This window comes from Xiphias gladius, chromosome 1, assembly GCF_016859285.1.
Source record: "Xiphias gladius isolate SHS-SW01 ecotype Sanya breed wild chromosome 1, ASM1685928v1, whole genome shotgun sequence".
NCBI classification, from domain to species: Eukaryota; Metazoa; Chordata; class Actinopteri; order Istiophoriformes; family Xiphiidae; genus Xiphias; species Xiphias gladius.
This window is the reverse complement of record NC_053400.1, coordinates 3,778,771-3,796,658: the sequence shown is the minus strand read 5'-3', so window position 1 is coordinate 3,796,658 and position 17,888 is coordinate 3,778,771. Positions and strand designations below refer to the sequence as shown.

General features: G+C 38.4%; 1 protein-coding gene across 6 annotated transcripts in view; it reads right to left on the bottom strand.

Moving 5' to 3' along the window:
* The window catches only part of lrrk1 (leucine-rich repeat kinase 1), a 102,360-nt gene that overhangs the window by 37,867 nt on the left and 46,605 nt on the right, over positions 1-17,888 (bottom strand). For all 6 annotated transcript variants that reach the window (XM_040124387.1, XM_040124388.1, XM_040124386.1 and 3 more), the window contains 11 exons: positions 16,611-16,740; positions 15,173-15,285; positions 13,406-13,620; positions 11,356-11,520; positions 3,779-3,951; positions 3,429-3,549; positions 3,043-3,202; positions 1,441-1,619; positions 1,197-1,294; positions 371-542; positions 110-279 (listed from right to left, as the gene is read on the bottom strand). In XM_040124387.1, the coding sequence (XP_039980321.1) occupies positions 110-279; positions 371-542; positions 1,197-1,294; positions 1,441-1,619; positions 3,043-3,202; positions 3,429-3,549; positions 3,779-3,951; positions 11,356-11,520; positions 13,406-13,620; positions 15,173-15,285; positions 16,611-16,740 (1,696 nt within the window). The remainder of the gene's footprint in view (positions 1-109; positions 280-370; positions 543-1,196; positions 1,295-1,440; positions 1,620-3,042; positions 3,203-3,428; positions 3,550-3,778; positions 3,952-11,355; positions 11,521-13,405; positions 13,621-15,172; positions 15,286-16,610; positions 16,741-17,888) is intronic.

The following is a 17,888-nucleotide window of genomic DNA, read 5'->3' as shown; positions in this document are numbered from 1 at the left end:
GTGCTGACCTGCTGTTTGCCTTCACAGGTTCTTGACTCAAGTCTGCTTATCTTGATCTAGAGCGGGCTCCTCTAATTACTGCCAACATCCTTCTAGCCTGAGCTCTGACCTGAGATAACCTCCATCAAAAGTGACCAGCAGCCCCTCCTTCCAGTAGATGGTCTGGCTGCGTCGGACTCTGAAGGTGCTGCAACGGTTCCTCTGCTGGGTTCCAGCAAAACTGTAGATCACAGAGTTCCTGCTGCGCTGGCTCCTGGCGTTTCTTTTGTGATCAAATGACTGCACAAACACAACATTTCAGGCCATACATGTAAAAGCTGAAAGTGTAAGTGTAACAGGTGAATGATGAAAAATATGCTGGTTTCAATACCTGCAGGTCCATCTCTGTGAGACTGATGAGCATCCTCGCAATGAAGCGCTCCCAAAATCCGGCAGGAACAAAGCTCATTTTGAAAAGACGTTGTAGGGTGTTGTTGAACTGCTGGCGGAAGACGTGGAGGTCCATGGCTGGCTTGGGGGGAAGGAGGTGGGGCAGCAGATAGCTACAGAAAGAGGAAAGCAAAAATGAAGAACACATTTAAAATTAGTAAAGATCGGAGGAAACTTTAGGTATACTTTCTGCTTGACACTAGTACAAGAATTTTTGTTGTTGTTAGTGCGTTGCTTACACATTAGCTCCTACTTCCTACTTTAAGGTTTCTGAAGTCTTTCCTGTGTAGTAGCTAGTTTTTTGCTAAGAGTTTGCTAGGGTGATAACTGTCTTCAAGGTAGTTGCCAGAGTGTTTTTAGGTTTTCGTTGGGTGTGTGTGATGGTAAGTCATTTTCATTTAGGTTTTTGCTACGGGATCATAGGGTGGTTGCTAAGCACTTGTTATGTTGTTCACGTAGTTGCCTGAGTGTTGTTAGGTTGTTGCTAAGGTTTTTGGGATGATTGCTATGGTGATTCTGGCTGTTTTCTAGGTGGCTGGGAGGGAGGTCTGCATGGTTGCCAGTGATGATTTTTTGGTGTTAAAAGTTGTGTGGTGAAAAAACTGTGGGATTAGCTATAAAGCGAAAGAAAAGAAACCTTTGGATGTGACGTGCTATTCTTGGCTTTGTAGAGCAAGCGCACATAATAAAAAATGTCAAAATGTACAAGGAATCTCCATTTGTGGAACCTCCACTGGGTATTAATTTGTATATAGACAATATTTTACCTGTTGTTGGCCACAGGTAGAGCAATCTCAAACTTGGCTAGAAACTGGAAATACTGTTCCTCTGTCTGCTGCGTAAACCCAGTTCCTACCAACAGCATCTGCACAACAGACATCATCATAGAAGGAAGTGGAAGTCAGGAATTGTTACCACACAAGCAACTCACAGAGCCCAAACTTTTTTTCTGATATTTCAGCTTCTTGTGTACGATTTTTATCCATTTTCCAGTTGCTTCCTGAGTCTCACCCTAAGGTCCTCAGCTCGAATAACTCCATTCCTGGCTACAGAGCGAGAGGACTTGAGGTGTATGATCCTCTCTAGGCATTCAGACAGCCACACAGGACATAGGAAATAGAGGGTACGCAGGCCATGGCTGGTGTCTGGGAAGTGCAGCAGGGTCCCCGTCTCTATTAAGAAGCTGATGGCTGGATGTGAATACATTGCAAAAAAGAGAGCCATGTACATGATGTTTCTTCATTACTAATGGTCAATGTTGCTGATATGGAAAATTAGGGATATATTCTGCCATAGTAGCATGAGCAGGTCGCTGTACCTAGTTATATGAGCAGCCTGACAAAATCTGGAAGTAACCAATCACCTTACTGGTCAGTCAGCCTCTTATTTGTATCCAAAAATGCAAACACGCTACAAAATCTGCTTATGAGCTTGTTTTTTTTTTTTACCTAAATACTAAGTATTTCTATTTATTTTCAGTATTAAGTCTTCAACCAGTGACTTCATTTTGAATGTTCAGTAAATAAATTATTATTGTTAAGAGCAACAAACAAACTTTCTTTCAGCCTTTGGAGGGATCTTATGATGTTACTGGTCAACAGCGCTGGCAGTAGTGCATTACTCACACATGTTACAGTGATGTGATTACTTTAATTTATTAGTGAGTAGTGTAAGGGACTACAATTAGAAATTCAGTAATAACAGTAGAGTTACTAATCTCAGTAACACTATGTTACTTTGACATTTGGGAGTCAGTTTGTTCACTGTCTTACATGTTCAGTGGACATACTGGTCTTGGACATGCTTGTTTAATTAGAGTTTGAGGTGGGAGGAGGCGAGCAGCCTCTACTAAAAGAAGAGAAATGTGACTCCAGGTAATATCTAAGCTTACTTATTTAAATGTATTGTTTCTCTTGGCTGGCTAATGTTAGCTACGGGTACGCAGACATTCACGAGTCATCTAGTTTTGTTTAGAGTTGGAGGGTACGTAAATGCGATTCTGAGGTAGGGACTTCTGAAGAGCTGTGTGCAGTCACCGAAGCTAAGCTAGTTGCCTGTTTGTTATACCACAATGTCTTGTTTTATGTTTCTATATGTGTTAGATGCAAAAGATGCAACGTGAAGATGCAGATGATTTGAATTTGTTTTTGAGGCACCTTTGATGGAACTGACAACTAAGTAACGAAAGTAATAAGAAATGTAACGCAACACTTTGCAGCTGAATAATTAGTAAAGTAATGCAAATACTTTTTCAGTGAATGATATGCAATGAGTAATTGATTAAAGTTTTTAACTAACTCCCCCAACACTGCAGGTCAATTACAAATATTTGGTGGCACAAATTTCAGTACTTCATATATTGGGGGCAATATGGCTCCCTGTCCCTCATGGCGACTATGCGCTTGGGTGTTGTCCCTCCTAAGCCCAATCAATGACAAGCACAGGGCTGTCTACAGGTGTTTTTGTGGTGGCTCAGCAAAGTAAATGGGAATCTTTCTGAAATGAATACTGTAAAGACACTTTTGTACAAGGTGATGGTTCTAGGTAGTTTGAACTGTTTGACAAGTCAAAGAAATGATTTTCATTTCAGGTGTTTGATGAAAGTCGCAGTACCAGTCTGTAGGTCCTCATAGTCACTAATGTCACTTTTTGGGTTCTGTTCAATGATGCGGTGCAGCTGGGCATCAGTTAGATACTGGACATCTCCCTCTGCATCTCGCCTCTGCTTCTCCGCTATCACTGCTTCCTGAAGTGTCACATAACTCCTGGGGATCTGGTGGAGGAGACAATGATAAAAATCTATCTGTGCTTTAGAATAACAAAAAGATTTGTAAGTAATCTTTGATACATTATGGTCATTTTGTTGTTTTTCTATACTTACTGTTTTGTGTTTAAACTGATATTGCACTGATAAACTGATATTAGACATGCAGAGGTGGAGTGTCAAAAAGCAAGCTTTCACTACACAAACACATCCCCAGTGACAGTGCCTCGCTCACCAGTCTGCCCAGCAATTTACTGCCACAGGCTGAGCTGCCACTGTCTTTCATGGAGAGAGCCACCTGGTAGATCAGCTTCTTCAGCCCTTCAAAACCCTCCAGGGTCTTACAGGAAACTTCACTGAGTACCAAGACACACACACACACACACACACACACACACACACACACACACACACACACACACACACACACACACACACACACATGAATACACTCTACAGACTAACAGATGTTCTGTAAGGCTGATACTAGTGACCCTGCTGCACTTGCATGAAGCATATGCAAACAATGTAGCTGCTTTTTATCAATATAAATAAAAAACAATAAAATTTAAAATTTGTGCTTACTATAGGTGTTTCCAGGTGATGTCAGGGTAGCCAGTGGCTCGAGCCCCAGACGGGGATCGGCACAGAGACAGAATATAAGCTCTCAGCGTAGCCAGTCTCTCAGTGCGAAACTTTGTATCGATGAGATCCAAATGTGTTCCCACAACCACCACTGCAGAGTTTGGTGCTCGTGCCTATAGGACACAGAAACTAATCTTTATTGTGTGTGTATTAGAGAATAAAAAAATATCAATAAGCATAAGCAAAAATAAACAGATTTGATTTGTAAATTGGACAGTCTGATTTGCATATCAATTAACACACAAAGGGTCCTATGGTAATCGTGCAAAGGGAATGACAAGTAAAATGTAGTAGGTCTTTTTGTAGGCGTCTATAAGTGTACCTGCTATTTTTGCAGCGGCACAAAGTACAAAAGAGCTGGGTGAAGTGGAACATACTGTAGATTGAAGGGTCTGGTGATTAACCAGTGACATTAGTGGTCTCATTGCTCTGAAACAACTATGCCAATCACACCCTGACGAATGACGACAACAGCTTAACAAATAAATAAACTGCTTCTACAGGAAATCATATTGTTGTATGGACGGTGCAGAGCAGCACCAAGTGAACACCACATATCTGCAGCCAAAGGCAGATGGTAGAAGTTTTTTAAATATTTAGTACAATCATGATAGAAACAAATTATTAAAATAATAGTTTGGTGAAGCAGTTTATATGATTGCATCAATCCAATGTATTTCAGTCATAACTCTACTGCATTTCACTTTGTCAATGGTTTCATCATCTCACAAAATGTGACAGCAGCGTCTGCACTTTATGCTGATTAATGCATTTCAGGAATAAAAAATGAATCCCTGAACCATTTTTTTTAAAGAGCAGGAAAGCAGGCTGTCTCTCAGGATTAGCTGAGCTCCACTAATCCAATGTCGTTCGCATATACAGGCAGAATACCAAGGCATAACGCACCCGTCTAATGTGCGTAGAGGTATATGGAGGTATTTGTAGCAGCCTGGTGTCAATTTTATCAACTGGAGCAGAAACTTTTCACACAGAATAAAGCAGCTGTGAAAAACAGATACTGTCAGAAATAATATTAATTTATAGATAAACACATACGGATTTACCAGTGCTCCTTTAAACTTGCACCACAAACAGATACCAAACACTCACTTTCTTCTGCCTCATTTTTATGAGCATCCCACCTGTTTACACCTCTTCTCTCACCTGTTCACAGTGCACTCTGCACTTGGCACCAAAATACCACACAGACAGACAAAAGCAAATTTCAAGGTCAGGAAAATACCAAACTGTTGGAGCACTGCTTGTGCTGGTCTTAGCGCCACAACGGAATCAAGGACCATAGTGTATTAGCCTGATGATCAACAAAACCAAAAATGAGTGTGAAAGGTCATTCTTGACCAGTTGTTTGACACAAACAACTTTTCCAGGTCTTTAAAACACTTCACATAGTCTTCCTCAGCAGATGGAGGTTACTGACTCATCATAAAGTTTTCATTAGTATGGATCTATCAAGTATATGGAACTTTGGTCACATGACCAGTAACTCCTATATGGGGGATGATGAAGATGGTGAGGTGCAGCTGAAAGCTCAGGAAAAACTAAAAAAAACAAACATGTTTTAATCAACATATGCAACTGGTAAGACGTGTTAGTTTCAATCCTTCACAACTTACAGTTTTTTTGATATTGACATTAATTAAAATTAGTTAAAAGACACATTTATTTCCATAAACAGAACCCTAAACCCATATTCATCAAAATTCTCAAATTCTAATTTTTGACAGTAAAAAAGTAAAAGTCCTAAACTTCTGCTATACTTGCAAACTTATTAAAAGCTATTCATCGCATTTTTTGTAAACTATAAATGTATAGTAATACATTTATAAAACCTAAAAATGCTCAAATTGTTTTTTCTTTAATGGCTGTTGGTACTCATAGCAGGTTTCGTATCAAAACCTGTACCCATCTATTTCAGCTGAATTTATTTCATTATAGGACTGTATCTCTTACGTTTTTTCCACTATTTTTTTTAAGCAAAAACTGTAGGTGAAGATACATTTACAGTATACAACAAAATTAAGTACACCACTGTGCAATATCACTAAAAAGTGAAATGATTAAAAATTATATGATCTTATATAATTATATTATTTTTAAGTTGAAGTGTATGGTATTTGATCGTAATTATAATTTAAAAAAAACAAGTCAGTTTACTTGTGATGACTGCAATAAATTTGAACAAAGTTATAAAAGAATACCTGTGAAGACCACAGCTTTCTCAGTTTTGGCCTGGGTTGTGTATACAACATGGCTCCAAATAATAATGGACTGTATGAACGAGTAAGAAATCAGATTGTAAGACTTCATAAAGATGGGAGAGGATACAAGAACATCAGTAGGCTACTGAACATAAGCTTAAACTAAGTTGCAGCAGTGGACCATAGTACAGGAAGAGCCATACTACCAATAACAGAAGGGGCAGTGGCTGTCTTTGAAAACTTACACCCTATTATTACCTATTTATGCAAACTTGCATTGAAAAAAATGACAGTTAAGTGCTTCTGACTCAGCACAAGGATTATCTATGGAAATTGGTGTTTCACTGACTAATCAGACAGTGTGAATGACATTGCATGAAGTCAATCTCTTCGGGCAGCATTCAAGAAGAAAACCATTGCTCACAAAATGGCACAAAACTGCAAAATTACACTACAGAACATGAAAAGAGGCCTGCTTAATATTGGCCACATATTCTTTGGTTAAACCAAAATAAATTTGTTTGCATCAGATGGGTTCCAGCATGTTGGCGTGGACCTGGACAGGCATACCAGAGTGTCTGCAGTGTGCGGACTGTGAAACTTGGAAGTTGGAGTGTGCTGATATGGGGCCGCATAAGTGAAAAGGAAAAGGGGAGGTGACATTTAGAGATAGCACTATGAACGCAAGTTTGGATACCTAAATACTGAATGAAAAGATGACTCCCAGTCTCAAGAAGCATGGTGGGAAAGGAATTTTCCAACACGACAATTATTCCAAACACACAGAAAAAAAATCACGAGTTTGTACAGAAGAAAAAAAAATGAAAACTATGACCTGGATGACATTACATCTTTGGAGTATTTTAAAGTGGAAGGTTGGGCAACAAAAAACCCCCAACAAAGAGCAGCTGAAAATAATTATCTGTGAAGGATGGCAGAACATCTCTCCACAGATTTTTGCAAGACTGGTGTCATCCATGCCCAGGAGGATCTAATCTGTCATCAAAATATAGGTGGACATACAAAATATTTTAAAAATAAGAGTGGAATATCATCAATGGAGGGTGTACAGACTTTTGTTGCAGTTGGATCTTTAATATGGATATTTCATTACAGTTTAATTAGTCAAACATTTCTGTTTTCCAAATTAATTGGCTTCATTCTCCTTGGACTTTTTCTAAAAACAAATAAAATTGTATTAAATGGACAGGATTTGTAATTACCTAACATTTTAGTGTAACTGACCAGGGGTGTAATCAGTTTTGTTAAATATTGTATGTGCTGACATATGGATATCTTATAAAGTTTTTCGTGGTTGTCAAAAAGGCTCTTGTAAATCCATGTCCAGAGATGGAAGATACTAATTTCAAACTTTTTTTTTTTTTTTTTAACTTACTGTGCCTTTTAATTAGTGTAATGGAGATTTGTGTAAGTATGTTTGCTAAATGGTGGGTAACCTTGGGGGAGACTGTACAGAGGGGAGGGGGATAGTGGCAGATGCAGTGGAAGGGAGATGGGGAAATATATAAGGTTTTAGGTGACTCTATACATTCTTTTTATCACTTTAATTTCGTACATAGACCAATCAGCGACAATGTCAAAACCACTGACAGGTGAAGTAAATAACACTGATTATCTAGTTACTATGGCACCTGTCAAGAGTGGAATATATTAGGCATCAAGTGAACAGTTTGTTCTTGAAGCTAATGTTTTTGAACCAGGATAAATGGGCAAGTGCAAGGATCCGAGAGACTTTGATCTGGGCCAAATTATGATGGCTAGATAACCTGGTCGGAGCAGGTCTTGCGGTGTGTTCCCGGTATGCAGTGATCAGTACCTACCAAAAATGGTCCAAGGAAGGACAACTGGTGAACTGGCACTAGGGTTATGGGTGTCAAAGTCACATTGATATGTGTGGGGAGAAAAGGCTGGCCGGTGTGGTCTAATCCCGCAAAAGAGCTACTGTAGCACAAATTGCTGGACACCTTAATGCTGGTTATGATAGAAAGCTGTCAGAACACGCAGTGCATCGTAGCTTGCTGCGTATGGGGTTGCGTAGCCACAGACCAGTCAGAGTACCCATTCTGACCCCTGACCCCTGCCAAAAGTGCCTACAATGGGCATGTGAGTGTCAGAACAGGACCATGGAGTGATGGAAGAAAATGGCCTGGTCTGATAAATCATTTTTTCTTTTATATCATGTGGATGGCCAGTGTGTGTCGTTTACCTGGAGAAGAGATGCCACCAGGATGTGCTATGGGAAAAAGGCAAGCCAGTGGACGCACTGTGATGATCTGGGCAATGTTCTTCTGGGAAACTTTGGGTCCTGGCATTCATGTGTATGTGTTACTACTTTGATGAAAAAAAAAAAACAACATTGTTGCCCCAGTACACCTTCACCTTTATTCACTTATTCATTCACTGATTCACCCTCTTTCTTTTGATAATGCCCTGCCAGAAAAAAAAAAATTGTTCAGGAGGATTTGTTTGAGGTTCACAAAAGGTCTGTTGACTTGGCCTCTGGCATCCCCTCCTAGATCTCAATCTGACTGAGCATCTGTGGGATGTGCTGGAAAAACAAGTCCAATCCATGGAAGCCCCACCTCGCAAGTTACAGGACTTAAAGGATGTGATGTTAATGCCTTGGTGGAGTCCATGTTTCAATGGGTCAGAGCTGTTTTGGTAACACAAAGGGGACCCACACAATACAGTCCTGGTTGAAATTATTGGCACCCCTGAATATTAGGTTCAGGATTTAGAATATCTTCAGAAATAAATGCAAATTAACCAATTTTGTATGATCAAAATATTTTAACAAAATGTCCAAGGTTACTGAACAAAGAAAAATAAATATACTTGTAAAATAGCAAAATAATACAAACATAAAATGTACCCCAGACACAATTAACCTTTGGCAACAGCCTCTAAACGTTTCTTGTAGCCATCTAGAAGCTTCTCTCACCTGTGTGCTGCTAGTTTCTGCCACTTGTCCACTGCTATGCATTCAGGGTCTTCTAAGTTTGCAGGAGTCCTTTTTGAAATGGCAGATTTCAGCCTTTTACAAAGGTTTTCAATGGGATTTGGATCAGGATTCATTGCTGGCCAGTTTAGACCATCTTTTCCTTTTCAAACATTGTTTTGTGTTGCTTGATGTGTGCTTTGGGTCGTTGTCCAGTTGAAAGAACCAAGACCTTCACCTCAAACCTAGTTTTCTGACACTGAGTAACACATTTTGCTCTAAAATGCCTTGGTAATCTTCTGACTTCTTCATTACTTTGATACATTCATGTCTCCAGTACTAGAGGCAGCAAAACAACCCCACAGAATCAAAGAACCTCCACTTTTTTTTTTTTTTTTTACTGCAGGTAGTGGTTCTTCTCCTTGTGGGCTTAAATTAGCTCCTTTTTATGCAGTAAAACCATCATTCATTTGTTAAATCAGGTCATGTGAACACTGAAAATTAAGCACAAGTGAGTCTGCCTCATGGCTTTTCTCCTGTAAATCCAGGGTTTTCTTATTTTGTTGATACTGCATCAACTAAATAACTAACTCACTATCAACCTGTGGAGGAAAGGAGATAAAAACAAACGTTCTGCGCAGAGAAAGTACTGACAGGTGCTGACCCTAAGTACAGACAGATGAGACAGACAGGGTGGACTTCTATCTGAAACATGATGCATCATTAATACCATGTTAAATAAAGCCACAAAGTAAGTGGTATTCAGCTCATTAATGTTAACCTGTATGTTTAAGATTTTTTTTTCTTCTCAGCTTTACAGGTTTGACTGATTCAGCAGTAGCTGAGCAGGTTGCAGGTTTAAATATCCATGATCAAATGGATCATAGTGTTCATCCTGCTTTGATATAATTCCGCACAAGTTTCAGATTTAACCACAGAAACTCTACTACATCTGTAAGTTATTTATTTTAAACAATAATACGCATACGCTTGTAAAATGTCATTATCCAGGGCAGCTCCTGTACCGAAAATACTTCCTGCGGGCATGTGTAAGTGGTGTGAAATGGAAGCAGAGGTGAGAACATGGTGTCTAACACCTGAGGCAATGTGTTCTGAAGCAATATTGTTGATTTAGAATAGGATACTTAGCTTACTAGTTGCAGCAGTGGCTATGCTATAAACGCTTATTTCCACAGGAGTATAAAAGAAATATATAAAGCTAAAATTTACTGTGTTTGCAATCTCTTTTCATGCATCTTATTAGTCTGCACTCATCAATGTGGCACTAGTTCCTCTTTCTTACATATTTCTCGATGTACCTCTTCTACCAGAAGCAGTTTATTTTTTGGTTTCCAAATGTAGAGATTTTTCAGATGTAGGGTAAATCTTTGCATCTGATTGGCTATTCCTCTCAAGCATACATATAATTAATCATGGGATAACTTGACAGTTGTGTTACTCCTTAACTGTCAATGGGGTGGAATGCATTGGTTAATAAGTCTTATTCTTTACTTTTAGTGAAGAAATTTTTTACTCCTAAAGTGACTCTCTAGAACATTTTTGAAATGTAATTTTCAGGACTTTGATAAAGATGTGCCCAGATCAGCAGCCTGCAGGTGATGTAGGTCCAAAGTGGTAGCTCAGGATTAAAATTGGACTGGAAGAAAACCTGACAGGATCATGTCAAAATAAGATTGACAATGACAAAACGCAAAGGACAAAATTACAACATTCATTCCGGTCAGCCTCTAAAACAAAACCATGTGTATTTAATACAGTAAACTAACCACACTACTCAGAAGAAAGCAAAGAGAAAGCATTACTAAACATTAGTCATTAGAGTTCTAGTAACCATTTCAGCGAAATGAGGAAAGGACATCTTCCACATTATCATGCTGTCATTGAATGACATCAATTGGACTGCGGTTGGTTTATGTGGTCAGACAACCAAATCTTCTGCATTTAAATCCGATCACTCCTCCCTCCTACTGGAAACACAAATACCATAACTATGTTCAGCACTGACGACTGTCTGGTTCACACAGTCACACCCTTCATTCTCTAACCCACCCACAATGAAGTACAGCTGGAACCAGGTACTCAGTGAGTCTGCTAATGTGTGAGTCTGCAGAAGTGTGTGTGTGTGTGTGTGTGTGTATGTGTGAGAGAGTGAAAGAGAGAGAGAGAGAGAGAGAGAGTGAAAGAGAGAGTGAAAGAGAGAGAGAGAGAGAGTAAAAGAGAGAGAGAGAGAGAAAGAGAGAGTGAAAGAGAGAAAGAGAGAGAGAGAGAGAGAGAGAGAAAGAGAGAGAGAGAGAGAGAGAGAGAGCGCTAAATTTCACCTCAATGTTGAGCAGCCATGTCTGCAGGCTGGCCACAGCCTCCTCTCCCAGAGCCAGGTTCCAGATCACCACATACAGGGCCTTATCAGTGAAGAAACACTGGTTCACTGTGGACATGCTGGCTTGACCACCAATGTCCCACACGTTGAATGCCACTGAGTCCTTCTGTGTGTAACAAGATGAGAGCCAAGTCAGCTCTAAAGAAGGGGCTGGATAGCTAATATGTGATGAGTCAGCTACAAAAAAATAGTCTGAGGTGACTCGGTCTTTTGAAAATATGAAAAATTATGATTAAAAGATCCACTCCCTGATTTTGTTATAGTTTCCAGCAAATGGAAACTAATCGGTTCTGAGGAATAGTTTTTTTTAGCTACTTTATGATGAGGGAGAAATCCCTATAAAATTGCTGACAATGTGTTACGTGGATTATCCAGAGAAACAGGGAAGCAGTTTCTGGAAGGAGGTGTTGCTGTTGAATTTTTTTAATGTAAATTTACAATGCTGTGAGCACCACAAATGAAATTCCTTTCAACTCCGCTCTTTGTTTCCATTCTGTCTCATATCTGAAAACCTGGATATATATAAAGCCAAAACTCTATGACTGGAAAGACACCACTAGAGGGAAACGCTTAGGCTTTCAGGATGAAACCTATTTTCTGCTTGGCCTTATAGTATTTCGTCTTAATAGTATTTTCAGTATTACAAGGGTCTACTAACTGTATATGCATTAAAAAAAAAATGTAATAGCTTAATAAATTTAATGCATCTTAAATGACTTCATATTTAAGTTTTTCTAATTTGAAATACCCAAGAACTCACTACATTCAGCTGTCTCTCTTTACAGCCATCTGAAGACAAGCAGGTACAACGATCCCTTTGACTTTTACACACTTTATTGTGTTGTGGATTTCATTTTAAATTTATAAAATTGAGTGGCCCAGCCAAAGCCCAAACATAAATCACAGAACATCTGTGGAGATATCTGAAGATGGCAGATTATAGACACTTCCCATCCAATCTGACGGAGCTTGAGAGGATGTGCCAGGAAGAATGGGATAAACTGCCCAAATCCAGGTTTGCAAAGATTGTAGAGACCTACCCAAGAAGACTTGAAGCTGTAATTGCTGCTAGGGGGGCCTTTACAAAGTACTGAATTCTAAGTCACTCACTTACAACACTTTTGTAAGTGAGTAATTTCAGTTTTTGATTTTTAACAAATTTCAAAAATTTGAAAAAGATGTTTTCATATGGAAATGATGTACGTGTTTATCTGCATATAGACCAGGGAAGTGAGAGCCGATTATAGGAACAAGGCCAAAGTCCACCATTAAGAGACGCCCTTATGATGTAAATACAGAGGGTTTACCACAAGGTGCAAACCACTAGTAACACTGAAGAACAGAAAGAACAGTTTAGACTTTGCTAGAAAACAACTAAAAATGCCTGAACTGTTCTGGAACAAGATTCTTTGGACAGATGAAACAAGGATTAACTCGTACCAGAATGATAGGAAGAGTATGAGGCTCTTTTGGGCCTCTGAAAATCGAGGAACTATGTATAAAAATGGCTGTAATTCCAAAACGGTTAATGCGATGTTGTCAGGGAATTACAAAGGGGACCAAAGTGGTAGATAAACCAACCGACCAACTGACTGACAGACAGACCAACATTGTCATCGATAGAGCCATGATTCTAGCATGGCGAAAAATCCCTTTGACGTGTTTTTTGTCAAAATGCCAAAGAGGATGACTAATTGTGATTTCAGTCAGAGATGCTCTCAGTGCTGTCTAGTCTGTTTTATTTCTGGACTAGAACACCACGGAAATCAAAAAGAAAATTAAATTAAGCAGTGCAGGACTGTGATTACTGGATTTCAAACTAGTTTCAAAGTTGAACTTTACAAGTAGATAAAGCACAATACAATTCCCTTTTCATCGGTATAGTTCCTGAAAAAACGTTCAGTCTAAAATCTGGAGCATGGACTGTATGTGTCTCTATGTGTGTACTCTGAATGTACAATATGCATATTTGCCATCTGTGTTTTTCTCACGCTGTTTTTGCCACTGTTGGGTTTGTCCAGCTCCCAGGTGGATGTGGAGATGCTGCGTTCCGCCGGGGTGAAGGCAGACGCCTTGCCTGTCTGTAGAGCCTCCAGAATGGCTGATTTCCCTTGCCTCGGTGGACCAATCACAAGCATCTTCAGCATTTTACAAGGCTCTGCCTTTCGAAGGTGTGCCCGGAGGAAAGCAAGGACAGATGCAGGACCTGACAAACCAGAGAGGTCAAGATTTGTTTTTTAGGATGCTGGAAATTATGTAACCAGTTACCAAGAAACTACAGTCAGGTGCCTCATCTAAAATAAACATGTACATAGTTACATTTACTCAAGGACTGTACGTAAGTTCAATTTTTACATACTTGTACATCACTTGAGCATTTCAATTTTATACTTGCTTTATATTTCTATTATACATTACAGAGAAAAATATGTAATTTTCACTCCTTTATATGTATCTGACGTTTGTAATTACTTGTTAGTTTAAGATTTTATATGTAATATATTATATATCTAATGTTACAAATGTTACAGATTAAACTTCCCAACAGTACATAAAGTAAGAAACAGGTCAATAAATACGACCAATCAGACTATCAGACAGGTAGGAAAAAAACCCTCCAGGTTAGACACACTTACATATATTTGGAGGAGAAAATGAAGGTGAAAAATAAAATTATGACCCAGACTGTCCATTGTAAAATATCCATCACAGTTTGTAGACCCGCTTCCTAATTCAACTTTGACCTACTGTGCTTAATGTAGTTCAGCACACAATTTTCTTATACAGAGAGGGATTATTAGTAATGTTTCAGGTGTGTTCACTCTGTGTGACCATCAAATAAAGTAGATTAGATAATCTGGATAAACTGACTGCTCGACCTTCTTGATCGGTTTCTTACTTTATGTTTGACTGCTTTTTAGGGATGTCAACATGTTCCCAGATCTTACCTATTAACTTGGTGAGTAAAGTTCTATTATTATTGATAGAGATTATAGCCATAGCTTTAAAAATAACGCCCATATTGTAAACTGTAAACTAAACCCATCAGCCACAACATTAAAACCAGTTAACGGATTTAATGTTGTGGCTGATCAGTGTATAGTTTTCCTTTAAAGGAAGTTTTTCCAAGTCTAGTTTAAAACAATAGTCAGGTGCCAATATGAAAACTGAAACAGGGTTTGTTTGCTTTAAACATTCCTCTTGTTCAAACTGTCCTTCAAGAGATTCTTTGATAACAAGCTTCCAATGTAAGTGGTGGGGGACAAAATCCACTGCCCTTATTTTGTGCAAAAATGTAAAGCTAAAAAGTTTATCTGAACTTAATATGAGGCTTCAACAGTCTGGGTAAGACAAATCAAATGGTTATCTTTCAGTTACAGTCTCTTTAATAGAAAATTCCCTCTTTGTGCTACTACTTCTCCACCGTAGCTCAGCATGGAAACACTGACCATGGAAACAAAGCGTATTTTTGCACAGAACAAGGACTAGGAAAAAATGCCCTTCACTACTTACATTGGAAGCCCATTGGAAAGGGATCTCTTAATGGCCTTTATGAACAGGGAGAATGATTAAAGCCTGCAGAAACAGTTCCAATGTACATATGCACACTTGGTAATTATTTTAAGAAAGACTTGAAAAAATTGTAAATCTATCTTTTAAGGATTTAAACTTTAAGCAAAACATTTCTTTTTTTTTTTTCCAGCCAAGTTTCCTTTTGAAAATTCAGCTGAAAGTGTCTTTAAAAAGACAGACCGTACCTTCTTTTCGCACTTCCTGGGGAACATTAGTAATGTTGAGGTCTTCAGTGTCCAGCTGCCAAAGATTGGAGAGTTGACCGAGCTCTACTGGAAGCTCCCGGATTCCGGGATTACTGTCCCCAGGGCAGGTAAGACAACATTGGTCAATGATGCACATTAAAGGCAGGACATTCAAAGCTATTTACCATCCAAATGACAGTGTCAGTTTTGAATAACTTAATAAGTTAAATTATAACTAATAAAATGGACCGCATGGACCTTTATTGAAAGAGCCTGTCAAGGGTCTCTAAACCCTGTTGTAAGAAACAGTCAGATGTTGCCAAAGTCATTTTTTGGCAGCAACAGGAAATTTGGATCCATGACTTCCCAAACAATTCAATCATAGGGAGTGTTTGACTGCAGAGGAATTTTGTGTTTGTATAATACAGCTGCAAACAGCTGTAGTAGGAGGACTGACGGCATAGCAAGCAACGGTTCCCACTGACTGAACTGATTTCGGTGGTAAAGATTTGTAATTTTTACTTAACTATTTGTTCCTTTCAGAAGTGAAACTGACTTTTAAGATTTTACTTTTTATGGTTATATAATGTTAGAAAGTGTTCGTCAGTGTCAAAAACCTAAGCCAAAAATAAATAAATAAATTAATTAATTAAAAAGTTAAAAAATGCAATGTATAATTTGACTAGTTTCTAATCCTTGTAACTGATTTTATGGAAAACTGATGATGGTAATTGTTTTAACTGACAATCATGGTGGTGGTTTGATTATAATGAGTTTCATCCATCAAAATTCAATACTGTAAATGGGAATACATGATTTTTGATTGACTTATAAACAGTGCAAGGGCTGAAAATTAGCAGCACATTGCTAATACAAAGGATAATTTTGTTAAATTAAGATGTATTTCATTAAAGCTAAAAAAAAAAAAAGGCAAAATTAAATCTCTGGTCCTTGCGAAATAGGTAGCACTGGAAGCTTAATGGAATAATAAGAGATAACAAGAATCAATAATGGATCTGAAAGGGTCTGGAATTGAAAAAATGCCTTAACAAGTTGAGGTTACTAGTAACAGTTGAGCTTAAGTTAAGAGTTCACTGAGTATCAGCAGAATGTTTGTGAATATGGCCCCTGGTGTCTGCTACAGTGAATCTTGGCAAGTGTTTGGGAAAATTTTCTAGCACCCAAAAATTGTTGTGTTTTACATTTTTATCTTTAGCACTGAGAAATACAAGAGTGCCCCCTACAGAAAAATCAGACTAACTGAAATGCCTCTGCAGTGCACCTCCCAGACATTTGTCAATGACAGAGGAAATGAAAAAAAAACAGATCTGGGGATTGTAGCTTGACAAACATTACTACGGTATTATCAGTGTGACAGAGGGAGGACTGTTAGGGACAGCATGCAAGTGAGGATTAGCACAGAGGCAGAGGGACTCACTTGGACAGGTAGAGCTCAGTGAGGCTGTGCAGACCACACACTGATTGGGGAACACACTCCAGCTGGTTGTCATTCAAGTAAAGAACTTCCAGTGAATCCCGCAGAATCATGGGAAACTCTATGGGGCACACTTCCAAAACAGAGCCATGCAGAGGGTCACAGAATTAGCCCATACACAAACAGGAGGTAGATGTGCAAGTAGATATGGTTTATTAGAAGGTAACTAATCCTAGAACTGGGTTTTAAACTTGAGGTTATACTTTGTGCCAAACATTTCCAAAGAGAGAGAACAAGTAAGCAGCAACGTCCACAGAATTGGATTCTTGGCAGGATGCAATTTCTCTGAAAATACAAATAAAATACCCCATTTCACAATAATTACATCTGATCAAACTGCATCATTTTCATTATATCATTATACTGCTCTCATGTTGTGTTTACTCAGAACAAGCACCATATATCAAAAGGTTAGTTTGAGGTAAAAGGTCGGAGATGATTCAGTTAATGTGGGGGGTTAGAAGTGCTTTGTGTGTTGGCAGTCATAAAGAAGCTGGAGGTAAGCTGTTACTTAGAGCAGTGAATTCCAAGAAGTCACAAGATTGTTAATGAGACAGAAAAAGAAAAAACATTGCTATGGAATGAATTTCTTTTTTTTTTGGTAAAATACGGAATTGTTTTACCTCTATCAGTTATTCAAATGAAAGGGTGGTAACTGCACATTGTCAGTCACTTTTTATCACATTTAAAAAATGACAGTTCCAACGTCCATGCAAATGAAGGACAATGACATCTTCCCAAATATATACAAATTATAAATACAAAAATTTGATATAGACAATTTTGAATTAAAACTACAACATTAATGGTAAAAAAATAATTACATTATGAAAAAGATTGTGAAAATAGGTACTGACAGCATAGACATAAAATAATGATGAAAATAGGCAAATGTTTCCTTAAAATGTAATTATATCCATAGCCTTTTGCAATAATCAGTCAAAATATCAAAGGCATAAGATAAAAATCATTGTAGAGTGATCATTCTTATAGAGGTTAAAGCCTAAATAGCATGGTGTTGTATACACTTTGTGGAGCTATTGAAAGGACAGGACAAAGTCACAAGCTTTCAAAAAAATATGTTCGGAAATGACTGAATTTATGTCAGAGACCAGAGCCTGATGGAAAAAGGGGTGAGATACTGTTAGGCAGAAACAATGTTTTAGTCTGACCCTATATTCCTGACATAACTCCAAAGTCTACATTATTAGTAGCAAGGAG